Source organism: Python bivittatus, unplaced genomic scaffold, assembly GCF_059951505.1.
Source record: "Python bivittatus isolate LINGU-HERP-01145 unplaced genomic scaffold, Pbiv_v1 ctg000690_np1212, whole genome shotgun sequence".
NCBI lineage: Eukaryota > Metazoa > Chordata > Lepidosauria > Squamata > Pythonidae > Python > Python bivittatus.
Genome location: NW_028277096.1, coordinates 12,068,087 through 12,095,895, shown reverse-complemented (window position 1 = coordinate 12,095,895; position 27,809 = coordinate 12,068,087). Strand labels below are relative to the sequence as shown.

General features: G+C 42.8%; 1 protein-coding gene across 1 annotated transcript; it reads right to left on the bottom strand.

Moving 5' to 3' along the window:
* SPNS3 (SPNS lysolipid transporter 3, sphingosine-1-phosphate (putative)) lies at window positions 1-27,809 on the bottom strand. Its single transcript, XM_007434712.4, has 12 exons — window positions 27,483-27,809; window positions 24,307-24,372; window positions 20,089-20,225; window positions 18,267-18,418; window positions 17,575-17,641; window positions 16,548-16,684; window positions 14,452-14,604; window positions 13,108-13,297; window positions 12,418-12,483; window positions 9,874-9,972; window positions 8,737-8,932; window positions 1-350 (listed from the first exon to the last, which is right to left on the bottom strand). Exons 1-12 carry the CDS (start codon window positions 27,667-27,669, stop codon window positions 289-291), a joined length of 1,512 nt encoding a protein of 503 aa, XP_007434774.2. The 5' UTR covers window positions 27,670-27,809; the 3' UTR covers window positions 1-288.

Here is a 27,809-nt window from a genome sequence, read left to right as displayed (position 1 = left end):
AGCAGGAGGAACGGCCATTTTACTATATTCCAAATTTAAGCTGGACAAACACATCCCGTTGTTCCACTGGTTCACAATGATTATGTTGCATGCAGAAAGAGTCCTTCTGCCCCTGCCAGATTCCTTGGCAGGCTCTTATGGCAATTCTAGAGATGAAGAAGATGGAGCACATTTTCAATGCCAGGCTAAGAAGTCAGTCACGGAAGTGTTGCTGCTATCACCATCCGCCTGAGATGGAGGATTTGTCAATTTCAGGCTTTTTCTTTCTTTGCATGAAGGGAAAGGAGTCTAGAAGGTAGAAATTTCACGTTGGCATTCTTCCTGAAAGACGTAGCCTTTGTTCTCAATGCCTGAAACAAGAGGTTCCAAGAGGAGTCAAAAATAAATGAAAAACAAAGAAAAGACCTAAACTGCTATTTCTTTGTACGTCTTGTTGTCTCAGAAGCAATCATGGGGCCAATAACCCCATCATAAATGCAGTCAGTAGAAAAGAGCTGTCACTGGGACTTGCCCATTTTACAAAATGGTTGCCACAGTACAAGCGCCTATTTACAGAAACCAACATACCAAAGAACAAATTAGGGAAGTTGCTTATTATCAACCTACAGCTTACCATGGTTGTGTATATTTGGGGGAAGGCAGCAAATGACATCACACATGCTATGTTATTGTGCAAATGACATCACACTTTTGGTGACATCATCTCACAATAGACGTGGATTATATTCTCTGTGTGATGGGACCATGATCTGCATGATGTCATCATGGCTTGTAACAGATGCCTATAAGCTTACCTTCATCTTTTCTTCCAGGCAGGTAGGCACACTTACAAAAGCCTGGGTTCCATCTACTCACCATTTTTATTTTCTAACCACGCTTATGGGGATTATGTGAAGCCCAAGGCCATTCTGAGAAATAAAGATGATTTGGGAAGTTGGTGCTCTGCAGCTTGCTGTGTTATTTTGTTTAAAATTAAAATAACCTTTAATTTTGTAAAATAAAAAAAAAAGGGGAAAGAAGCAGGCGGGGGGCTAGCATGTACCAATATAGATATCTGTGAGCGCATTGGTGCCCCATGTGTGCCACATCAGGGATCCCAATACAGTCATTTATTTTTAAATTGCTGCTGGTTTTAATATAGCACTAAAGCAGCATTCTCCATCCTTTCCACTTAATGTGAGATTTGTACTTTCTCAACATGGGGAGACATTTCCTTTTGCAGTGGCGGCTGATTTCCCTGAAATGGTTTTGGAGGGCAGCTTGACTTCTTTTTTTTAAATGAGGCAGGCAAAGATTTTGAAATTAATGTTAATGCCTATAATACTTCTCTACTGAAATACCAACAATTACGGCCCTCGGCAGGTCCCCCTGCCCTGTTTCCTGAGTGACAAGGCCCACGGGAAACAATACAACCTTAGACTCAGGGGTCTTGTTATCTGGGAAACATGCTGAATGTCACATGGAGGAAAGTTCAACACTCCTTGCCCATCTCATAAAAATAAAAAGAGCTCCAAGACCAAATGTTGACTGAGAAGAAAATATTCTCTATCTGCAGCCTCTGAGGCGTTTTCTTCCCCACTACCCTGAAAGGCTGAAAAATCTGGGCTGGAAAATTGGGCCTCCCTCTTGTCAGAAGACACGATGCTGTTTATGGCTTAGGTGAAAGACCATTTCAGAAAAACAAAAGTGTTTTTCTACGATAGATTACAAACAGAAGGAATTCCAGAAGCTAGAGTGCCTTACAGTCCACATCTGGGCATTTGTGTGCTTCTGTACCAGGAGACAAGATGGTCTCTCTTGACCACCTTGAGATTTAACTTCTGGAGATTTTGAGGAAGGAAGTTCAACCCTGAAGAGTGACAGCTTGGACAATGTATATTAATAAAATACTAACAACAAGTTATCTCCAAAAGGTAAACACTGGTGCAGTGGTTTACCACAGAAAGTAGAGTTGAAACAAGCACTGAGAAACCTACTTTAACTTCCAAGTATCAAGAGAGGCAGGGAAAGAACCCGTGCCAAATTCTAGGAACTTGACCTCCCTGGCCGCTGCCCAAAACCCATTTTGATGCAGGCCATGCCATCTTCATGAAAGAGGCAAGCTTCTAGCCCCGATATTGAAAAAGCAGGAGGAAATGAATGAGAGCTGTGTCATCATAAGTGGCTTATACAGAGATGTCTCATCTGAAAGTTGGCAGCTTGCTGGAATTCTTGTGATATAACATTAACTTTCCTTCTAATAAATACAGGCTTTCCTCTCTTTATGCTAGCGTTATGTTCCCTGAAAACTTTGCTGAAAGCAAATTTGCATCAAGCAAGACACGAAACCATTGAAAAAAAAAAAAAGAGGGCTGTGGGGATATGGTGTCATATTCTGTAAACCCAATGTATTGACACATGTGCTCAGAAATGTACTTTTCCTCCCCTTGCACCTCGGTGGCCTGGTTCATACAATTTACTGGGTTATATGATTTGCCTAGTTTTGCCTGAGCATGTTCTGTGAATGCACCCCATTGTGATATTTTCACCAAATGGCATAGTACAATCCATGATGCTGCCTAGCGTGTTTATGTGAGTAAATAAATAAATGAATATTCAGATATAAATATGCTTTGTTGCCTGAAGTGGGACCTCCCAAGTCAGAAACATGATGGATGGCTTGTACAACATGCTGAACAAAAGACAGATCCAATCATTTGGAGTTAGGGCTTTGCTGTGGAAGAGTTTCCTTTCTCTGTCTTGTTTTTCCCACCCCTCATTCACCTGTCATGCCACTTAGTCAGAGGTTTACCCTCAGGACTTGTCTCACGCCATATTCTGAGCGCCTCAGACTCTTTCGATAAATGGACTGGGAGTCCGAATGCAAGCTGGGGACTATATCAATCATTCTAGAAATGCTTAAAATGGAAGACTTCTAAGGACATGACATCTGCAAGCCTATTCATCCTCAAAACACAATTATCTTCTAAATAATCTCCTTCAATCCTTCCGAACATGTTAGATTTTGGTTCCCCAAATCCCCATAGTCTTTAATAGTTCCAACATCATCTGGAAGGTATCAAATGGACACCTAAGATAAAATCCATGGGATAGCAAAATGTTAAGTCTATGATTCCAGGCACTTTTGTCTTTCTTCTAGTATCTGAGACTTTATAGTTGCCATGTAATGTTTGATGAGAGCTGGTTCTCTGACTGATACGTCTAATAGCTGTTTCCAACACAATCAACAAGTGCAGTTTTTCCTTGCTTCACAAGAGAGACAACCCTCCTCTTCTTTACATGGAAAGCTGAAAGAAAACCAGAAACTTCCTGCCTTAATTTACCTACATAAAGATTTCTCAATTGAAAGGAGACTGCTCATCATTCCATCTGGTCTACACTGACCAGAAGCATCTCTCTGTCTTTCCCAGTTTTGTCCGGAGATGCTGAGAAATGAATTTTAATCAACATTCAGTGCAACTGAGCTATGATCTTCTCAACCCAGACTTAGGGAAATAAATCTTGGAAGGTAGGATAAAAGGCTTTGAAGTTCAAGAGGTTCTGATTGCAGCCTTTCTCTGAAAAGCTTTGCAGATAATGTCATGAGCCCAACGTGCTCCAATCCACAACACTGACAACAGTTTAAATGCCACAAGGTATTTTATTGCATTCACTGCAGCAGCTGAATGCAGTCATCCCTCCAGGAAAAAAAATAGCTGTGTTCAGAAAAGACAGAATCAGGTTATTGAACTGACCCGTTTTCTGGACTCACACAATACACTGAACAATAAATCAACCAGCTGCTGCTGCTGGTTAATGCCAGGTCGGTTAACAACAAGGCCCCCCTCATACGTGACTTGATCACCTAGGAGGGGGCAGACCTGGCATGCATTACTGAGACCTGGCTGGGGCCCGGGGGGGCGCCCCTCTTGGAAATGTGCCCAGCTGGGTTCATGGTGTGGCACCAGCCGAGATGCCAGGGCAGGGGAGGAGGGGTGGCTGTTGTCATCTGGGAATCTCTGGTGGCCTTCAGGGGCATTGCTCCACACGTTTCTGGCTGTGAGATACTGTTTTTCAGGTTGCGTTCCCATGAACAGTTGGGAGTTCTGCTACTGTACCAGCCTCCTTGCTGCATGGCAGCCTCATCTCAGGGCTGGTGGTGGAGTTCCCCAGGCTTATGGTTCTGGGGGACTTCAACCTGCTGTCCCTGGGATGGTCCTTGGAGGTGGCTTGGGAGTTCATGGCTACCATGGCAGCCATGGGCCTGTCTCAAATTGTGTGGGACCCAACCCGAGACAGTGGCCACTTGCTGGATTGGTCTTCTTGTCAGAGCAATGGCAAAGTGATCTGAGGGGAGATTTCCAGCTTTCCCCATTGTCATGGTTGGATCACGTCCTGGTGACCCTGAGTTTCTCCCCCCCCCCGCAGGGAGGCAGGACCCATGTGATCGGTCCACCCCTGGTGCCTGAGGGACCCAGCAGGGTTTCAGAGGGAGCTGGGGGGTATTCCTGTGGATCTGCTGCACCGTCCAGCAGAGGCCTTGGCTGCTGCCTGGAATAGGGAGGTGGCTGGGGCCTTGGACAGAATCGCGCCTATGCGACCTCTCTTGCCACATTGGTCCCGACACTCCCTGTGGTTCACGGAGGAGTTGAGGGTGCTGAAGAGGGTTAAGAGACGTCTAGAGTGCCACTGGAGGAAAACAAAGACCGAATCCGACCGAACACAGGTTAGAGCCGCTATCAAGGCCTACCTTGTGGCGATAAGAGCTGCGAAGTGTCAATACTTCTCTGCTCTTATCACAGCTGCAGAATGCCGCCCGGCAGCCCTGTTCAGGATCACTAGGTCCCTCCTTGGTAAGGGGGATGTGGGGGTTCATTTGCAGGGCCATGCAGAAGAATTTTCAGAGCATCTGAAGGACAAAGTCACTCGGATTCGTTCCAAGTTAGACTCCGAGTGTGGGGCAGGGTCTGGGGAGACACCGAGGGACTCTTCTTACCCAGTTATCTGGGAACGGTTTGATCCTGTTGATCCTGAGGAAGTGGACAGGTTCCTGGGGACTGTGGCGGCCACCACTTGCCATCTGAACTCGTGCCCCTCCTGGCTGGTGAAAGCAGCTTGGGAGGTGACATGTGGTTGGATCCAGGTGATGGTTAATACATCCTTGCAGGAGGGAGTATTCCTGGCTGCCTTTAAGGAGGCATTGCTGCACCCCCTCCTCAAGAAACCCTCCCTAGATCCTACCGTACTGGACAATTTTCGTCCAGTTTCTTGCCTCCCCTTTTTGGGGAAGGTGGTTGAGAAAGTGGTGGCTTCACAGCTCCAAAGGATTCTGGAGGAAACGGATTATCTGGACCCCTTCCAGTCAGGTTTCAGGCCCGGCTATGGAATGGAAACAGCATTGGTTGCACTTATGGATGATCTCTGGTGGGAGCGGGATGGTGGAAGTGCGACCATCCTTGCTGTCCTTGATCTCTCAGCGGCATTCGATACCGTCGACCATGGTATCCTGTTGGGACGGCTCAGGGAATTGGGGGTGGGCAGCACGGTCTTGTGCTGGTTCACCTCCTTTCTTCAGGGCTAATCCCAATCGGTGGTGATAGGGACTGAGAGGTCCCATTCTAGGCCCCTCCTTTGTGGGGTGCCGCAGGGTTCGGTTCTCTCTCCGTTCCTTTTCAACATCTACATGAAACCGCTGGGCGAGATCATCTGCCATCATGGGATGAAGTGCCATCAATATGTTGATGATACTCAATTATACATCTCTATCCCAGGTGAGGTAAGTGATGCCATGACCACCCTTTCACAGTGCCTGGAGGCTGTAAGGGTCTGGATGGGGAACAACAGGCTTCGGCTGAACCCTGGTAAGACGGAGTGGCTGTGGGTTAATGGTTCCTCTGTATCTGGGACTTTGTCATCTTTGGTGCTGGATGGGGTAGCACTGCCCCAGACAAACCCAGTGCGTAATCTGGGGGTCCTCCTAGACTCACAGCTCCTGCTTGAAGAGCAGGTGGCAGCCGTGGCAAGGAGGGCCTTTGCATAACTTCAGGTTGTGGATCAGTTACACCCTTTCCTGGATCGGGATGCCCTTCAAACAGTCACTCATGCCCTTGTTATCTCCCAGATAGACTACTGCAATGCACTCTACACGGGGCTACCCTTGAAGAGTATCCGGAAGCTACAGCTGGTCCAGAATGCAGCCGCGTGAACTATTTTTGGAGCCCCAAGAAGGGCCCATGTAATGCTGTTTCTCCGCGAGCTGCATTGGGTACCAGTTTGCTTCTGGGTCCAATTCAAGATGTTGGCTATCACCTTTAAAGCCCTACATGGCATGGGGCCAGGTTACCTACCTCTTCCCCATGACTTCAACTCGTTCCACCCAATCACACAGAGAGGGCATGCTTCAGACCCCCTCAGTAAAAGAACTCCGATTAGCAGGGTCCAAAAGGCGGGCCTTCTCTGCGGTAGCCCCCGCTCTTTGGAATATCTTGTCCCTGGAGGTGAGATTGGCCCCCTCACTCCTGGCCTTCCAGAGGGCTTTGAAGACCTGGTTCTGCCACTCGGCCTGGGGTGGGGAGGGAATACCTCAAGCATGGGGATGGCTAGGCCCATAGAGGCCTGCTGTCTTCAGCCCCAGATCCTTCATCTTCTTGAATGTAAATTATGTATTTATATGTATTTATGGTTTTAATATTTTGTGTGAATCGCCCAGAGTCCCCCATTGGGGGGAGGTGGGTGGGGGAGAAAATGAATAAATAAAATAAATAAAATAAACCATAAGGGCAGTTTGCACAGCACATTAAGCTCCCCCCACAACCCCAATATGAAATGTATATTGTAAAAATGCATTTGCTATGTCTTTATCTATCTTAGTTAAGCGTGTTGTGAAAACACAGCTAATAAATGAAAGTTTTGATACTGCCTCTCTTTCTGACTAAGACTATGCCAAATAATGGAGCAACTTAAAGCATCAGAGTCTTTTGCAAGTGGATTTATATGTTGTTTAGCTACCTGACTTTCTTCCTGGAAACCGCAAAGCAGCTAGGCCATCTCAAGAGGTCATTGCTGGACTGGACAAATTTAGTCCAGTCTCTGACTTGCCCACTTTAGGGAAGGCGGTTGAGAAGGTGGAAGGCTGGCAGCTCCAAAGGGCTCCAGAGGAAGCAGATGATCTGGACCTGTGGCAGTCAGGGTTCAGGCCAGGGTATAGCACTGAGATGACATTGATCTCACTGGCAGGCTCAGGATGGGGGTGGTACATCCATTCTGGCCCTCCTTGATCTCTCAGTGGCTTTTGATACAATTGATCATGGTATCCTTCTGGACCAGTTGACGGGGTTGGGAGGGGGAGGCACTGTTTTCAGAGGTTCTGGTCTTTCCTCCATTGCCAGTTCCAGTTGGTATTTGGTGGGGGGGAACGGAAGGTCCAGCCCTAGGCCTCTGCTATGTGGGGTTGCACAGGGTTTGGTGCTCTCTCTGGTCCTATTTAACATCTACGTGAAACTGCTGGGTGAGGTCATCCAACAGCACGGGGTTGAGTATCATCAATATGCTGAAGATACTCAGTTGGACATCTCAGCCCCATACTGCCAAGGTGCTTTCCCAGTGCTGCAGGCTGTGCAAGTATGGATGGGGAAGAACTGACTTCAGCTCAACTCTGAAAAGACTGAATAGCTGTGTGTTTTAGGGGCCCTCATATCTAGTGACTTTCTATTGTTAACCCTGAATGGGGTTGCACTCCCCCACTCCGTGTCATTGTGCAATCTGGAGGTTCTCTTGGACTCAAGGCTTCTGCTCAAGGCAGCCGAGACCAGGAATGCTATTGCACAAATGCATCTTGTGCTCCAGTTGTGCCCAGGTAGCACTGTTCATGGTCACTCATGCCTTAGGTACCTCCCATCTGGATTGTTGCAATGCATTCTATGTGGGACTGCCCTTGAAGAACATTCAGAAGCTTCGACTCGTCCAGAACGCAGTGGCATTTGCAATTTTGGGCACACCACAGTATGCCCATGAAACACAGCTGCTGTCTGAGTTACACTGGCTTCCCAGTGCAATTCAAGATTCTGGCTGTCATCTTTAAAGCCCTGCAAGACATGGTACCAAGTTCCTTGCATGATCGCCTCTCCCCAGTGATTTTTGCCTGCTCCATTAGATCTGACAGAGTGGGCATGCTCCAGGTGCCACCAATAAAACAATGTCATCTGGCAGCCCCCAGAAGCATGCCCTCCCTATTATGGCACCTGTCCTATGGAACAGCCTCCCCCCCCCCCAAATAAGTACAGCCCCTACCCTATTGGTCTTTCATAAGGCCACGAAGACCTGGCTTTTCCCCCAGGCATCGGGGTCTGGATGTTAGCATGGATGGATGTGTCTAATGGTTTTGTGTTTTCATTGAGCCTCAATGCAGGTTTTGATTGTGTTTGTTTGTTTGTTTGAATGAAATTCTCTGTTTTTATTTTGTTCACTGCCCAGAGTTTTTTGGATAGATGGGCGGCCATGTAAACTGGATGGATGGATGGATGGATGGATGGATGGATGGATGGATGGATGGATGGGGATATATGGATATGGATGGGGATAGATGATAGACAGACAGACAGACAGACAGACAGATGATAGACAAATCTTGGTACAAAGTAGTCTATAAGTTATTTTTCCCATGGTGTTCCTGGGGAGCCCCATCAGGTAAATTAATGCAACACCCGTGTGACATTCATAAAACATGTTCTCATTCTAAGAAGGAAAAGAAAGTCTGACCTTGCACTGGTGGCGGTGGTGGTGGCGGTGGTGCTGCAGCTTTCTTCAAATCTTCTTCAACATGAAGAGCAGTCATGAGGAAACAGCCTCCTCCAAGGACAGCAACAAAAATGCAAACCACAAAGCTGTATTTCAGACTTTGGAAATTCCAGAGATGGGAATTATCTCCTTGGTGCACCTGGATTGTTCTTGCAATCTGCAGGGTGAAGTAATTTATGTCCCCATCAGATACAAGCTGCAAGCTGTCTCATTCCAAGTCAGATCACTGGAACATCTAACACAGAGACAGGCGAATGTTCCATGCCCACAAGTCACACTGACAATATTTTGGAAAATGAGGACCATATTCAACAGAGAATAATGCAGAATGGGCAGAGTTGTGTTATGAAAATAGACAGAAGCAGAACTGGGAGGGGGCAGTCCTGGGTTTAGGGAGGATTTTTTAACTGTACACCACGTTTACACTCCCCAATTCTTCATATTTTGAAACTGAAGTGTAATAGTTTCCTTACTTCTATTGACCTTGAAATCCGGACAATCCCATAAGCTGTTCATTCTTCCTTCCGCTAACCAACAGGACAACGTCTTTACGTTGAGCATCAGTCATTGCTCTTCCCTAAGTTACCATTGGTTCTGGACCCCCCACCAAAAAATTCTCTCAGTGCTATTGCACACAAAAAATAAATAATATAAATTGCCAGACATCCCCCCAGACCTGTTTTCAACATGTGTTATTTGTATTTGTCACACGTTTATAAAAGTAAATAAACATCTGAGTGCTTGTTATGAGATTCAATCTCCTGGCTGCAAAGCTGCCATTCCTCCTCAATTACAAAGCCTCTGATAAACGGTGAAGGTGAATTTTACAATCAGAACCTATCCTCCACAGCTGTAATGATGACTATGGAATCCAGTGAGGTGAATGGCCTAAGAGCTCTAAAATCTTGAAGCCAGGATTGCTACTTTTCCAGGGCAGAACCCAACTCCATCTTATCACAAAGCTGATCCATCAATAGCAAGGGCTTCTAAAACTCAAATAAAATGAGGTTATGTTGCCCTATTTCCAATTCATCCCACATGTTTTCCTGTCACCCATCCAGCCCTGCCCCACCTAGGCCCCAAATCCTCAAAACTTACAACTCCAATGAGGTAGGGGCTGCCAGCATCGCCCAGCAAATGGCTCATAAAAATTTGAAGAGACAGTGCTGTTGACTGACATGAGGGTTTCACTACATACTGAAAAAGACAGAGAGATTGTGTCAACATTTGAGAGAAATGCATTGCAAGGAAAGAGCAAATATCAAGGGCAGACTGATATAGGCTGAGTCGCTGTGTGCGTGCTTGTTGATGCTTTAACTTTGTAAATGGCATTAAGTTTTTCAAAAAGGATATGTAAGTAATAAATAAAAACAAAGGTCTATTTTGATTACATGTAATCACCAGCATGAATAAGAGGTTATATTTGTGAACACGTGTAACTAGATCAGCAGATTTTGTGAACTCCTCCCCTTCAGAGAAGTTAATGGTATTAAACCCTGGGAGGGTACTTTCTGAGGAGGGCGTTCAGTTTGATCACTGAAGTCACACCCCTTTGTACACTCTGATCATGTGGTTATACCTGCCATTTTGGCCTTTTGGCCCCCTCCCCAGTGGATACCCCTCAGCCTAAACCCAGCTTAGCAAAACATGACAAGCTAAGATTATGGTTAAGTCCCTGCAATACACTGAACTACAAATCACCCAACCTCTAAGTAGCCCAAGATAGCATTCACACCCAGGAAGCTGGGCTATTTCAACAAACCATGATTCTGTTAACCATAATTTAGTGTATTCTGTGATCACAGCCTCCCTGAAGAACCTTCTCTTGCTCCCATATAAATATCACCTTCAAAGTCTTTGGGTGGATTCAGAAGACATATTTAACCAATCATGGAAAGACCCAGCATGCTATGCAAGCCTACAAACCTGGTCATTTCTGGGTCAGGATTGGGCCCAAATAACACAGGAGGGCTAAGGATTAATCACTGAGTAACTTGCCTTGAGAGTGTGGCCATGTTGTACTAACTCAGAAGAGAGGATCAAAAGGCAGAAAGGAAGGTCAGCCCTTTGAGGCAGTCCAGACCAGGAAACCAAAGTTATGAATGCTAATACTACTTTTATTATAGGTTTACACTAACAGAATCTTGCAAATCTGAATGCGCCTCTCCTCTCCCTGCCTTTGCGTTCAAGAGAACTAAGGAGGGTCACTTCTGAGATGCTTTCTCATATTGCATTCCTGCTTTGGACTCAGATTTCCCTTATCTGACTGTTGTCTTGGTTGTGGCTCTTCTTCCTGCTCCTCAGGGTTATTCTCACAACACATTACAGATAGCTACCATTAAGGGGGCCTGATTAACTTCCAGCATGGCCCACAATGACTGTGCTGGAACAGCACACTTAACCAGATCAGAAAGACCAAATGCTGAAATTGGTTAATATTAACTTTGATTATCATTTTAGTTAGGGTTAGGCTACTAGATCTGGACTGCCAGACTCTGGACAACCAATAGAAGGTAGCAAAGTAGATGTTGTTCTTTGCTGCCATCTAGTGGTCATCTGAATTTATGCAGTCCAGACACATTGGCCGTAATTTTTGTTGCTAGGTTATGTTGTGCAAATCCAGCCTCTTTGGTTAGTATAGGGATCAATGTACTGTCCGATCCCCCAAATGGGTTAATTCAGCAACCAGGTTAAATGTGTTGCACAAACATAACCAGTAACAGTTGAACCCAGTTGTTTTTGCAGCTTTTCAGCCTTCTTTATCCTGGTCTTTGTGCCTGACTACACTTCCTCCTGGCCACTCTGCAGAAAGCAGCTTCTTCATGTATGGAATCTGATTCTTCTTTTCAGAGGTTTTGAACTACATCTCCCATTATCCCCAGAGAGTTTGCTCAGCAACAGTCAGGGATACAATAGCAGTACTGAACTGCTGTTTATTTTCTTTCTAGTGTTGCTATCAGAATCCGTTTTGACCTTGCCCCCTTTCCCCTATGCATTGTCCACATCTGGCAAAGAATCTGTCTTATCTCAGGATGAAATTTCACCATTTTTGGCCTTGCCTTGAACCTAAGTAGTGCCAACTTTGGGAGGAGACAGAAAAATAGTTTCGCTGAGTGTTTCAGGAGGTACAACAGTTTGTGAAGGATTTTGAAACACCAGTTGGATTAGAGATAACCATGGCAGGAACAGAAGAGCCATGAGCAATGAATGCATTACACCACTACAGATGTATTAATATAGTTTTATAGCTCTCCTATGTTTTAAATTGAACATAAAGGGACATTGAAGGGGTGACTCATATGTGAACATATATAAACACAAAGTGTGTGTCTGTCACACACCAGGACATTAGGTTCTTTCTGTCACAATATGTAACAGAATTTCAACAGATGACTTGGTTTTGTGCATGCTTCCCTAGGATTAAAGCCCTGAGAGATACATCAAGACTTGCTTTTGAGTGAACATGTATAAAAGTGCATGTTAGGCCATTCCATGCTCCTTCACAATGCCCCCATTCCCTGAATACTTGCTGACTTGGAGCCCGAAGGGAGGTGAAAGCAAAGAGCATGGAGAACTAAGAATAGATGTATTGGATTATCAACAAAATCAATATGACAGTAATGACAGCTGAACTGAACTCACCAAGAGGATGTCAGCCACAACGGCCCAGTTTAAAGATAAAAAAAATTCCGCGAGGGCAATAAAAATCTGAAATATTAAAGAAGACAAAGAGAGACCAAGAATGTCATGAGTTGATTGGAAGTGCAACTGGATGTGTGTGCACATTCATACATACATACCACACACATACACACACACACTGCCAGCACTTTTACTGCTTTCTTTTAGGTACCAGATATTGGATTGTCATTTTTTACTTTCTGCCCTTTGTCAGGTTGCCCATTTCTCCTAGAAGTATAAATTGACACTACTGACAAATAATTAATTCCATATTTATCCATTCCAAGTTGCCATATCCTCTGGCCATACTTCTAGTTGAATGTATACTGTATGCTGAAATCATAACCTTTCATTTGTTTCTAGCAGTCTTCCCGTCCTTTCCCCCACAACCCTGAGGGCTCAAACCATTAAATCCTACATGTTTCAAGGTGCCCATCAAAGCAGCAGATTCACTGCGATCAATGACTGAACTTTAAAGCAGTTTCTCAACTAGCTGACCCACTCCAGAAATGTGGGACTGTTGATTCCATAATTCCCAGCCTCTTCCTGGGGTGGGTAACATGAGGAGATGTATATGGGGGTTCCACGGGGGCTTCTTCAAAGTGAAAAAAAACCCCATCCATTAAACATAAGGATTCTTTCGTCACTTACATATACAGCTACGATGCTCTTCTGAGCCACCATAATAGCCAAATACATGCATGGAGCTGAAGTGAGCAAACCCAGAGCACAGATAAGAGGGTCAGCCTTGGCATTAATCTTCTTGTATCTTCGGGCAGCTTCTGCTCCAGCAACGACCCCCAAAAGGCCAGTTGCTATAGTTATCCCTCCAAATATTTCACTAATGACCAAGCAAAAATACAACATTTTATCAACCAGCATTCCTTAACTGGTGCCCTTTGGGCATTTTAGGGTACAATCCCCCTCAACCCCAGCCAGCTAGGGATGATGGGAGCTGAAATCCAAACTACTGTATATAGAGGCATATTGTATTGGGGAAGGCTACCACAAAACCAGAAAGACTAGGCTTTTCTAGGTTTTTTCCAGGACTTTGTAGCAGCCAAACTCTTTTTCCTTTTTCTTTCTTTTCTTTGAAAAAAAAAAATCATGGTGGTTCAATCAGGGCTATAGCCTCCTTGCATCCCCTTCTGCCCCCATGCTAGACAAGTATTGCAGAGGTAATATCTGTCAATGGCTACGCGCACATTAAAATGAGCACAGTTCCATTTTACTCCTGCTGCAGAAAAGTAGGTTTCTGACTCATTGTGTCATCTGAACTTGAAACAGCAGCCATATTAGTTAATCTTAAATCCACTGCTCTAATCAACAAAAAATTTTAAGATGCTCTAATCTGGTGACCATTTTAGGTTTGAACAACATGGTAAACTTGCATGCATTTAAAGACTGAATTTGATGGGGATAAAGTGTCATGCTATATGTATTTGCTAACGGAGGTTTCTTGGATGATCTTGTCCTGCAAACCCAGCTTGTGATTTTGACAGAGGAAAACCTCAGCTGCCAGAATGTATTTGGAGCTATCCAAGGTCCTGTTTCTTGCCTTGTCTTGTATTCTCATCACTTGGACATTGCCACAATGCCTGACTTCCTTGCTACACTTAGGATTTTTCCTAGGAGTCCCAAATAGCCAGCAAGGCAATTAGATAAATCCCACAAAACTCTCCAGTCTTCTTCATCAAGCATTTCCTACAATCTCCATACGCTTTTCAAGATTTTTCAAGAGAGCCAGTTTGGTGTGGTGGCTAGGGGCTGGGCTAGAAACCAGGAGACTATGATTTCTAGTCCTCCCTTAGGCATGACAACCAGCTAGGTGACTTTGGGCCAGTCCCTCTCTCTCAACCCAACTCACCCCACAAGATGTTGTTGTGGGGAAATAGGAGGAGGGCATATTAAGTTATGTATGCCGTCTTGCTGGCCAAAAATAAAGACAGGATAAAAATCAAATAAGTAAATAAATAATATGGGAGTTTGCCTTACCTGTTGTAGGTTCTACATGGTTCTTTGCTGCATGGAGGTGTAATATTCAAAACAACCTCAGCTCTGTAAAGAAACACAGGAATCCAGAAACCGAGAGCGCCAGTGATGAAAGCCATGCAAGTTACACCCAGCGAGGATCCTACAAAACTCCAACTGGGAGGCAGAGAAGGGATGGCACAGATGAAGAAGGCATGGATAAAGAAGAGGTACCATGTTTTATGGTCAAGATGCATGATTCAAGAGGATTAAGACAAAAGGATGTTCTGATGCTTCCTCAGGCGGCTACTGCCATATAAGAGCTACACAGGTAGCCAGTTTGCTTCTACTCCAGATTTAAGCTATTGGTATGAAGACCATCAAGAACTTGGGACAGGATGCCTGAGAGATGTTCACATATTACACTGAACCATTTACTACTCTACTTCGTTGAACAATCTATAGTTGGCTGAGTTTTGAATACTGAATGAGAAAGAGGAAGCCCTTTTTGGCCTCAGCGGAATGATTATTTTTCAAAAGTATTTTAGCCTCCAAGGCATGCAGGAAGACATGTTTGTTGATGTAGTGACATCACTGGGGGTTGAGGCTGAATATTTTCAGCCCCTTTGTTTGGTTTTGCTTGGGGAGGGGCAGAGTATAGAATGGAAATGGGTATATTTTGCCTTGCAGAGGCTTAATATTCTGTTTCCCCCTTATTTTAGCAATGTTTCATGATAACCATATTGCCAGAAATTGGCCAGTTGCCAATCAGTCTTGCTGATGCAATCTTGGGGTATTGCAAATTGGAGGCCAGAGGCTCCAGACAGCACAGTGACTATACCATAAAAAATGGTGTGCAAGCCATAAATACACATCATGCTAAGTAAATCATGTTATGACCTATCAAATCAGTTGCAGTCTTCTTTCACATAGATATAGCTAATTGCTGGATCCATTGAGGCACTCCTGGTTGTGTGGACATTCCTTAATGAACAACTAGGAAGAGACACTTTTTGTCACAAGGCCCATTTTGCAAACACCCTTCTCCTAAAATTACAATTTGGGTGCAGGTTGAAATGGTTTTTTTAATTCACCTTGACATGAGGGCAGGGGGAGAGGTGGATGATACAGTTTTTTTAAAAGAGTAAATAGCCATTCTAGAATATGGCTGTGTTTACAGAACATATCCAGTTGAATTACTTAAACTGCAAGGGCTGTATTCACCCTGTATGTTAAGCTTGGTTAGATTTAACCTTGCTGGGCTTCTGTATGTGTGCTGTGCAAACTCAGCCTGTTAGCCCAGGCAACTGTGGGAAAGGCACAGGGGGACAACTGATGACATGTGTCACGACACCAAGATGTTACTTAAATCTTTGTGTAACACATTGTGACACAAGTACTAAGTTGTGGCCTTTTCATAATGACATCCTGATGTACAGTATGTGTCATTTTGAAGACCCTGAAGCTTGATGCAAATGCTGCTGCATTAAATTATCATCTGATATATACTGCAAAGTCAGAAAAATGAGTTAATTCAGTCATCATGTGAAGCATGTTCAGTGGAACAAAGTCAGGGTGGATTCTAGGGCATTCTGAGTACACACTTTTTGGCATGATGGCAAGAATATCAGAAGTTAAAAATCTGTGAAACTGCAGAACAATATATTGTGACTTACATATATTGTGAAGACATGATTAAATAATGCATCCTATAAGGCTACCTTCCCCAAGTATTATTTTTCAGAATTAGTTACTGGCCATGCTGGTTAAGAACCCTGAGAGTTGGATCCCTAGCAAATAGGGAAGACCCTGGCTGAGAAAAGGGTGCCTGAGGATTTGTGTGCAGGAAAAGGCATGATTACAAGGAAAACAAAAAGATTTGTACAAGCCAACATCTCCCTCTAGTGTCTGCAAAAATTAACTGGCCCATTCAAGAGACACAGATTTGCAATAGGCAGTTTACAGCCTTCAGTGATTAGCGGTGATTTGTTCGGCTACATAGGAGGAAACAAAACAGTAAACAACAGGGCCTCAAGGCACTGGCAAACGCAGCAAACAATAGCATAAGGGCTAGAAATTTGAAAGGCTGCAAAGCAAGACCAGGAGGAGAAACGCCTTACTTTTTGCAAAGAGATGAAACCTCTTTGAACCAGGTTGAGTTTCTGGTGCGTTTGCCGGCTGCAAGCTTCTTGCTTGTTGGCTCAGGGACTAAAATCATTAGGAGAATCAAGCCTGCAATTCCCATAAAAGGAGTGACCTACAGAGATAGGAGCAACAGTGATGTCAACAAGGACCATTACAAGAAGCTTTGATCAAAGAGTGTCGCGCTCTGCCAAGGGCCACAGTGAGAGACAGGTTGAACACAGTCCCCCTGACCTGTTCTCCAGAGAAATTCGTCACTCCAGCCATCACTCAAAGAGGGTCCTCAGATGCCACACATCATGGCATGCTGGGGGTGAAGCCTGCCTACAACTTGTTGCCATGGCCACTTCTGAATGTGTTCTTCCGAGGACCCTTTAGAGCAGTATTTTTCAACTCTGGCAACTTTAAGATGTGTGGACTTCAACTCCCAGAATTCCCCAGGAATTCTGCCAAGGTTGAAAAACACTGCTTTAGGGTGATAATGATAGTGGGACTAGCTGGCTGGAGGGTGGAGCCACCATCAGGGGACAGGCACATGAGAAGGGGGGGCAAGAAAATAGCTAGCCTTTCCCCCCCAGTTCTGATAAACCATCATCAAAGAAGAACATTTTGACTTATTTTACTTCCCCTCTTCTAAACCATCTCTTGATTTTTATAGCTTATATGTTGTATTGCATATATATAGAGTACACACACACACACACACATATACATACTCTGTGTTACATACACGTACATACAGTGTGTGCATGTATATATATAGTCAGATGGATGGATGGATGGATAGATAGCTATCACACACAGACACACAGACTCATTCTAACATTGCAGAACTATGTCAGCATCTTTGTGTACTGTATATGATTTCTTTCTAAACATTTTCTTAAGACCAGCTGGAAGAGAAGGTAGAAGGTACACTACTGACACATTGGTAGAACCCCACCATTTTAATCCAGCTAAGAAAGGGGATTCTCTTAAGGATAGATCTGACCTACCCAGACTCACCCTGAAGCCCCAGCCCCAGTAACCACTTGCACGTGCCACTCCAGATGACAGGATATAACCGAGCCCACTGCAAGAGAGGAAAATTCCAAGTTGAAAGGGCCCTTAAGGCCACAGAGTTCAGCCTCCGGTTCTGTGCCGGTATCCTCCTGCCTATTCTTTAACTCCATTATTCTACATGCTACATTCCGGGGGGAGATAGAACTGGTTTTGATGGATATCTCTGAACTGCTACATCTTGAGAGAGAGACTGCATACCGCTTAGGTTGGCAAGTCACCCCCAGGAGATCCCGCCATCATGGGAATGCTCATAGTTCAGGGATGGAGGGCAGGCCTCCGGTTCAATGCCCGATAACGGCGTATCCTATTTCAGCATCCTCCCCCCACCCCATTAATTTTAAACCCATGCACCCATTCCTTACAACTCCCCCCCAAAGAATCTTATATAAGAAACTAAAGTGGTACTAGACCATGGAGCACCAGGTTCAAACATCTGTTCAGTGATTAAACTTACTGGGTGATCTTGGACTAGTTGCTGCCCCTTGGTTTAAGTTGCAGTGAGATAAAATCAAAGTGTGAGTTTTAAGGATGATGCCTTGAACTCCTGCATGAGAGCCAGGATATAAATGTGACTAATACAGATATATCTACTAATTGTAGATTCAGTCTCTGAGCATGGTAGTTTACAGATCTACCTTCCAACTGGTATGAAGATGTAGAAGACTGACAACATCCACGTCCGATGGTCCTTCTCAAACAAGTCAGCTATGATGGTGGGTGCTATAGTGGAGAAACTGGAGGTACCAGCACCCACTAGTCCCCTTGAAATAAAAAATAGCCAGGGCATCTAGAGGAGAAGAAGATAGGTGAGAATTTGGAAAGCGTGTGGGTCACACTGACCAATATCTAGTACAACCTTTTTACATTTTAATTACACTCTTTTTCTTATGGATGCACACTGATCCATATCTATTTTCTATGTATTCTTTCATTGTCTATTCAATCATGCTTCTATATTAAACTCTGGTTAACAGAGGGGAAAAAGATTTCACAAAAATCTACACAATTTTTGCATCTATTAGACTAGCTTTTCCCAATCTGTTGACCTCCAGATGTTTTGGAACTGCAGGCTAATTTTTCCTACTGAATGGGAGAAGTTAAGTAGTAAAATGTGGTTTTCAACCCTTCCACCCTCAGAAAACTGAGCCAAATATTTTGATGGTTCTCCTACAAAGTACTGTCCCTAGGCTGAAAAAGGTTGCCCAATTCTAAAAAGTTGAAGGAAATAGAAGAAATTGAAATTAGGCAATCTTTGGAATAACAAGCTTGAATGATTGTTTTTGCAAAAAGTGGCAGGTTTTTTGTTGTGAAATTAGTCTCTTTCAATCTTAAAGTATGTTCAGTACAAAAAGAAATATATTTTTATATATTGGACACTTTGGAAAACATTTTATAAGGGTTTTTTATGACTGCTATGTTGCTAAAGAGGCAATTCAGAAGGTGGGACACTAAACTCATATAATTTGGGCTTGTCCTACTATTTTGATCTGAAACTCAGGATTGTCAACATGACTTTAATCAGTTGTTGCTTGACAGAAATGCATAAATTCCTCAAGGATATTCACTACTTCTCACCTGAATAATTTATACCAGAAATACATTTTATTTCTAGGGAAGCATGCACTATTGCATTAAAAAAATCAAATATAAAATAAAAATAGCAAATCATTATTAACAAACTAATATCAGAGTGCATTAGGCCATAAAATACACAAACAATTCCTAGCAGCACTAAACATTGTGAAAACTTAAAGCAGTACTTAAGATCCAACTATTATATCTGCCACCATCAATGGCTTAATGCAATGTGAGAACCCAATCTATATTTATAAATAAATGGAGAGAGTATACTTTGGAAATTAAAAAAAAGACAATATCTTAGAAATGCATATTTTAAGACCCAACATGTTTTAGAAGATGCATTAGATACTATTTAAATGCCCATTTCTGTGATTTAATTAATGGATTTGTGTGGCAATAAGAGAAGATGAACTAATGGATAACTACATGCAAAAGTGACAGGGCCCAGAAACAAGAATGGACTGGATAGCTTTCTTGTTGCTTGAACGCTTCTTCTGAGCAAACTGCTGTGTAGTCCAAATCCCATTTTAATTAATTATTAAATTTTTAGGGAGCATTATATATATAGGAAAGACAGAACAGAAATTTAACAAACGATTATCACCATCACTGTCAAGCCTCACAAGATTCTGGAATTCTTAGGTGAACACATTAAAATCTCGCATGAGATGTTGTGTTCTTGCATGAGAACTCAGGCTATCTGGTACAGAATCTGGTGACGTGATAAGATTTCAGGTGAGCTTTCAGCCATCATACTGATGACCTTCATATATGCTCTCCATAATCTCTAAATACTTTAACATATTGGCACTAGGACAAAGATTTGACCCAGAATGGAGCAGAGAGAAGTACACCAAAACAAATAATCTCTCTTACCGAGTCAGGGATGAATGAGCTACAAAGGGTAACAGCTGACCAGAAGAATATTCCAGCGCTGAGAATGATTTTCTGATTGTATCGGTCTCCAAGGTATCCGAAAGCAGGAGCCGAGAACAAGAAACAGAGAACAAAAACTGCCATGAAAAGAGAGGAGAGTAATGATGGATGAAGACAAGTGGGTGATCTCATCTGGCTTTCATCAGAACTGCCATTTTAGGATATTTATCACTTCACACTAGAATCGTTGCAATCTGGTCCACCTGGAATTACCCTGGAAGATGAGTCAGATGCTGCAGTTGATGAAGAATGCAGTTGTCCAATTGTAAAATTGGACAACTAAATGGAATTCCATAACACCAATACTTAGGGTGCTCTGCTGGCAACTGTGAGCTACTGGGTTCTCTTCAAGCTGTTAACATTAAAGTGCACATCCCTACATGGCTTAGAACCCAGGTACACAGAAGAACATTTCTTACAGTAAAACCTAACCTGGCCCTGCTCATGGTTCCACCTGCATAACTGGCATGAGGAATGGTGACAAGAATAGGACCTTTTAGTGGTGACACCTTAGATATAGAACTGCCTTCTGGGGAAACTCTGTTGGCTTCTGGAGAAGTACTACTGGCTACTAAGCTGCACTTTTATCCTATCTATCTATCTATCTATCTATCTATCTATCTATCTATCTATCTATCTATCTATCAATCTATCTTTCAGAATGATTATTTTATTTTAGATTGATGATTGTTTGTTTGATTGATTGATTTCTGGGCTTCCTTGGGAGGATGAGCGGTATACAAATAAAATTAAAAACTTTTCTATCTCGTCTCGTAACTGTTGGTCTCCCATTTTTCCTTATAACATCCTGTGAGGCCAGCTAGGTTGATGTAGTGAATATAATGTTAAACGACTGTTGTTCTCCCACATTTTTGGGTTTTTATGCTTTTATTTATGTTGTTCATTTTATGGTTTTAATGGTTAATATGTTTGTACGCCACCCAGAGCCACGCTTTGTGAGATGAGCAGCTATATAAATCAAATGAATGAATGAATGAATGAATGAATGAATGAATGAATGAATGAATGAATGAATGAATGAATGAATGATGGCCTTGAAGGACAGAGGGAAGATCCGTTACCAAGGCAATAATCAAATAAGTGAGGCTTGAGCCTAGGCCAGGAAAGTGATTTACAAAAATGTCTCAGACAGCTCTACATACCCCTAATTCACATGAAGATAAAAGAGAAAGGGAAGCACACTGAGACTTGCAAGGTACTGTTAAAATACAGTGGTACCTCGGTTCATGAACTTAATTCGTTCCGCGACTCTGGTCGCGACCCGAATTGGTCGCGTCCCGAATCAAATTTCCCCATAAGGTTCAATGTAATTACGGTTAATCCGTTCTGAACCATATGTATTTTTTTTTAAGACCACAAAAATATGAAACAAAATACAGTACGAAGAGAGAGAATGCTAACCTTGCTCAATGCGACTTCTGGCGTAGAGGACAGGAAGGCGGGTGGGGAGGCAGTTATTGCTTGGAGGGAGAGTCCCCCTCCCTACAGGAAGCCACGACCATGTGTCACGGCAGGGAAAATGGCCGCGGATCCTGTTCATCACCTGATCTGGCGTTCACGAACGGAGGCAAAATTTTGCGAACGGAGCTGTTTGTGACCCGAATTGGTCGTGAACAGAAGCGTTCGTGACCCCAGGTACCACTGTAGCTGTTCTAACAAAAGTAGCTTTAGGTCTACAGGGTGTCTGTTTCGTAGTTTGGTCTACCTGGTAGGGCTGACACTTGGAGGACTGAGAGAGGGAGATGGAGAGAAATCCAAGACCTGTTGAGATTTTGACATTGGATTTCACCAATATGTATGCTTTTGTATTTGCAATTTGTACTTCGTTGGGCTTGGGCTTAGCACATTGTATTAATTCAGGCATTATGGTTTGTAAACCATGATTTGTGATTTAATGCTATGTACATATTTAGCTAGTGTAGTCTATTCAATACAGTATATTGAAGTACTGTATCAGCTCACTAATACAGTACTTCAGTACAGGAGAAAGTTCTATAGGCCAGACTTCCACAATCTGTGGGTTATTATATCTGTGAGGTAAAACTCCAGATGAACTGCTAGATGGCAGTAAAAAGATGTTCCAGGTGTGGAATTCTGGAAGCTGGCATACATTTGTTAAAAAAATAATTTGAATTCTAATATTTTGGTAGGATAGCATATCACCAAATGGGCTTGGCCTAAATTTTGGGAGCTTTTGAAAAATTTTGCATTGGAGTGTGGCTGGAAGGGGTGAGGGGGCAACAACAAGAACAATAAAAAAGCCAAAGATTGTGCTGCTGAAAATGGATCATTTGAGATATGGGAGCCATATATGGCTTATGGGCTCCCCTCTGAACATGACTGTCCCAGTCATAATTATGACTTGTGTGAAGGAGGGACTTCCTTTTCTCTGTCCTGAATCTCCAACAATTCAGCTTCATTGGTTATCATTGACGAAATAACACCTTTTCCACCCACTTAGGGCAGTATTTCTCAACCTTGGCCATTTTAAGATGTGTGGACTTCAACTCCCAGAATGGGGAATTATCACATTATCACACATCTTAAAATGGCCAAGGTTGAGAAATACATGCACTAGTGCATAACCATATAATCACATTAAGAAGATATACTTTTTGATTTTAAATCCAAGAGATCTGGTTCCCTTGCTGTACACTGTGTGGCTGGGGATAAGTATAGACTACAGTGACATCACATGTGTCATGATATGACTTGCTCCCTAGAGCTCCCCTGTGGACACCTATGGCAGCCTTGTAGAAAAGCATCTTGAGTTATGAACCACATAAACTTTTCAGAACTGTTGAACCTGCCCAAAGTAGAAGTACTCTTCCTTAAAAGATAACTGGTTATACTGTAAAATCCAAATTGGAGAGAACTCATATAATACCTTTGAGATACCATATTTTGAGCACCCCCAATCATGGCTCGGCTGTCATTTTGAAAGCAAACATTGACCTAGTTCTCACAGAAGTTGCTAAACGGCATCTAATATTTTTGATCCCTGACATGACTAAAAGCTCTTCTATCCAAAATAATTATAATGAAAATTACTACTACTACTTCTAATGTTCCTAAACAGAGAAATCCAGTATGGCAAGAGGGTTCTAACCCAAGCCTTATCCCTGGTCGACTGTATTACTTTGTCCATGTTCTTTCACTTTTTTTACGTGGGAAAGACTGAAAGCAAAGGAGAAATGAAGAACAATGTCATAAAGTAGTTCATAATCACAATGACTTTAAGTTTGGGAAATTTACCCACCACAACTTCTCAGCAGAAGCACAGGATATGAAATTAGGTGCCAAATTTAGTTTCCTGTGCAACTTCAACCTTTAGGGGTTTGTTTTTTTTTTTTTGTCCAAAAGCAGGGTGGGTGGGAAGTTGCATCATTTGTTTTAAATATACATAGGAAGTTTCCTTATATGAATCATACCATAGAACCAGTATAGACCTTTGACCTAGCTTTGAATTAGAAGTTGCCTTGGGCTCCAAGCGCAGGGATGATGTAGGACATGTTTCCTAGGTGTCATTAAGCTGCAACTCCCAACATCCCTTACCATTCTCTAGGATGGATGGATGTTTATTGAACACCATTTAGAGGGCTGTACATGCTGATCCCAGCCTCACCGGAGCCAACTAGATTTTTTTATGGTGTTTAATAACCTCACATAGTATTCCCCTGGATGATTCTTCTAGTTACATGACTTTGTAACAAGGAGAAATCTGGGAACTAGGTTTTAGGTGGTGATGTTGGCAGACCAGTGCTCCTTGGCTTGGATAATGACCTATAGGCTTCTTCAGCCTTGACCCTCTTGCTATATATTATTGACACCACCTTCTCCAAGTCATTATCTTACAGATGCATTGAGAATTCAGCTCCCAAAATTTCCATCCAGCATGGCCATGAATTCTGGGTTTTGTCATCCTAATACATCTCAAAGACCTGCCAGCAAAGTCTGCTCTAACTACTGTGTTACACTTGCTTCCATTGTCCTGCCATTTAAATTTCCATGTTTGTTTTTCTCATTATTTTACAAATGCAAAATGTAGTAGTAAGTAATTTACTTTCATAGTGTATCTACAGACTAAACCAAAAGATTAAGAGAGGTTATCAATCCTGGGAAGGAGAATTGTTTTACCAGTGTGTAACAGGCCCAAACTGTGGTCTCCAAGATTAAAGTATTTCTGTATGTCCAGAAGCACTCCTGAAACAAAATGATATGGAATAAATTAATTCCTGATGTTGTTGCCCTATCCTGACTCCAGGATTTTCATAGCAAACAAGTAGTAAGCAACTGATTCTTCTTCCAGAGTTTGGGCTAAGGTGACTGGAGCCCCTTTGCTCTGTGTGTGTGTTATATGTTTCTGTGCTGTTGGCCAGATTCACCATCTTGTCAACTGTTTTTTATATACATTATACATTTTTATCTTGTTCTTATAGTGTGAATCACCCAGAGTCAATCTGGAGTTGGGCAGTGCCTAGCTCAAATAAATAATGGATTTTAAGTTAATAACTACCTTAAACAGAACTATCTTAAACCACATTAGCCAGTTAAAACTCTCTTATTGTTCTTTTAAGCCCTAGAGGCTGCATTCACACAACATGCTAGATTTAGTAAGATTTAACCTTGGTTAGCTTTTTTTTTCTGGCTTAACATACTGTGTGAACCTGTTTGGTTAGTTTATAGTTCAGTGGGTTTTATGAGCTCAGAAAATGAGTTAATTCAGTGACTAGGTTAAGTGTATTTTATGAACACAACTTGTGAACCAAGTAAAGCTGACCTTAGACCTTCCAGTAAAGATTGATTGAGTCAAGATTTTGAACCCAGTTCTCCTGGATGCCTACATTTGGTACTGTAGTCCAACATTTTCTGAGAAGGTAGCATCCAGATGATTTACATTTTAGTTCTGATCCTCTATGGCAGAATATGCAATGGCAAGAGATAAGTGCTGTGGTTTAAACAGTTGGAGGATACCATATGGGGAAAAGCTGTTTAGTAAAGGCCAGTGATCATTTATTAAGATTTGAGATACCTATTCTCAAAAAAGGAGAATACTTGTGACCTGAGAAAGTCCTGGGCCCAATTCAGCACTTTGTAAATTAGTAAATTTACAAAGGTGTTACTTTGGTCTAGCTGATTGTTCAGGTTAAGCAAAGCTGCTTAAAGATAGCTTGAAAAAGTTGAAGCTTGCTTTGCTTTTACTGGAATATATGCAGTTAACTTTTTTTAAAATTTCCCAATAACCCAATAAAATGAATGGCCTGCTATCTCCTGAAACTGAGATGAGAGAGAACATACTGAAAGTACCAAAGCAGACACAAGATCCAAATTACAATACATCATTTCTGGGAACAATAGAGCAATTTAAATATATAAATTATATTAAATATATAATGTGTATTTTATTAAATATAATATTAGCTTAAGCCTGTTTCTCCCCATCCAGGCCCCCACAGCCTCCAGACAGTGAGAAAGAACCTTTTGGTCAGCCTGGGGTCGAGGTATATAGCTAAGTATCTATACTGATGACACCAGAGCCCATGCTGTCAGTCTACCTCATCCAGATGTATAATAACAAGTGTTTAGAGCTAAACATCTCCACTACAACAATGACTGGAACCAACCCTGGAGAAAGGAAGAAGAGAACCATCACAAAACTGTGCCCCCCACTCCTAAGCTCAGATTGAGGAAGGCAAGAATGAATGCATCACCTCCATCCTGGTTCCCAGAGATTATCCATAAGTACAATCAATACAGTCTCTGCCATTCTAAGGAGGGACCTGACAGCATTTTTTCCATACCTGATGTTGCACAGCAGACAGCAAAAACTTCATGGCTAGGTCTGCATAACACACTAGTCTAGATAAAATAGGGATAGGTATTCTATGTTTCAGGAAATTGTGGGAAACCCAGCCATAGTTTTAACATGTGTGAACCAGACAATTTGTTTAGGCAAAGCGACTGTGGTTTGTTAACATGGGCGCTGTGTGTGGCATCAACTCACACAGTGGTGCCGGTAGAGTTGGTTGGACATTTGGGGTCCCACAGCTTAGCAGGCTCCCAAATAACCAACCAGCAAGTGGCAGGCTGCAGGTGCAATGCCAACACATAGTCTGAAATGGTCTTCCAGAGCCCTGGGATGGATGCCACTTGACGCTGCATCCTTTTCTTTGTATTCTTTAAAAGCAAGAGAGATGCTCGTTTTATTTTCCTGGAAACAAATACTACATTTCACGCAACAAAATGGCCCTTGCTTCCAAAGAAGCATCCATGCAACCAATCAGTCCCAAGTTCTAAACTTGCCTTCCTGCAGCGTTGGAAATGATCTCGGTTTCCCCAAAGACAGGATTAGCTCTCAGAATTTGATAAATAAGGGAAATTTACGGAGAATACAAGCAGTTCAACAAGAAGACAAATGACTAAGATGGTGATGGGCTCTCCCAAACCTTTAAACTGTTAATTGGGATGCTCTAGCTCAAAGTTTCTCAACCTTGGCAACTTTAAGATGGGTAGACTTCAACTCCCAGAATTCCCCAGCCAGCAAGGCTGGCTGGGGAATTCTGGGAGTTGAAGTCCACCCATTTTAAAGTTGCCGAGGTTGAGAAACACTGCTCTAGCTGGACTAGATGATCAAATGCATCTGTCCAACACTTTTCTATCATCCCCATTTACTGAATACAACACTTTGGGCATTTGGCTTTAGCCCATGAAGGCTGGTATGAGAATAGCTCAAGACAATTGTTCTTATCTTTTTCTTATTGCACAAGATAACGTAGATAGCACTATGCTTCAAACCCCCAAACCTCACACTTTTTTTCTACTAGTTCTTATTCATTTTGATGAAGGAGAATTTGCTTCCAATTTCCCTTTCAAGAGAAAAGAGTATTCTCTTGATGGTGGAATTCTTGCATTTATTTAGTTATGGAGTGACCAAGAGAGATGTGCGAATGGTCCACTTTTCATTGTACAATCATTCTCCAGTGATCTTTAGCCTCTCTGGCTTCCTGTATTTCCAGTTAATCCCAAGGCAGCACAGGGGCATTTCACCTTGGGAAGAATGAGTGGACAGAGAGGCAGCAGAGAGATGGAATAGTGGGTTACAGCAAGAACTGCATCAACTCAAAAACATCACTGAGAAATTCTCAAGCATCTGGAGAGTAAGGTAGAAAAACAGAAGACTTTTTCGCACAGAAATTATCATTATTATTATTTTTTTTTGCCAAGCTTCAAGACAGGTTTCAGCCCATTGTTAAACCCAGCTCACATTCTGGGTGCTGTTGCCACAAAATAATTGTACAGGGGATCAAGCCTACCTGCTACAACAAACCAGTCCATGTAATTCACTAGGTTCAGATAGCAAAGCGTAGCAATGGCAATATAAGCTCTTCTCGTGGGTGGCTGGGATGATCGCTGAGGTTGCTCCGTTGTTTCTATGGTTCCATAAGCCTTGGCAGATGTAGGAGATTGAGGTGGCAGGTCTGGGACCACTCCTTCGGTCATCTTCCTGGTCAATTCTGCCAATTAATTGCACAAAGCCACACCTTGGTGTGGCACTTGTCCACTTGCTCTACAAGGAGCTTCAGCTCTGCTCCTGCCTCAGACAGGAGGAACTTAGCTCTGCTCAGTCATTTCCTGCAAAA

Bases quoted from the DNA above. Each gene is read 5' to 3' on its own strand.
- SPNS3 (XM_007434712.4), bottom strand. From the start codon at position 27,669: ATGACCGAAGGAGTGGTCCCAGACCTGCCACCTCAATCTCCTACATCT. The intron at 20,226-24,306 runs GTAAAACAATTC...TTTTCATGGCAG, and splicing joins TTTGGGCCTGTTACACACTG to TTTTTGTTCTCTGTTTCTTG. The intron at 14,605-16,547 runs GTAAGGCGTTTC...TCTGCCTCCCAG, and splicing joins GTTTCATCTCTTTGCAAAAA to TTGGAGTTTTGTAGGATCCT.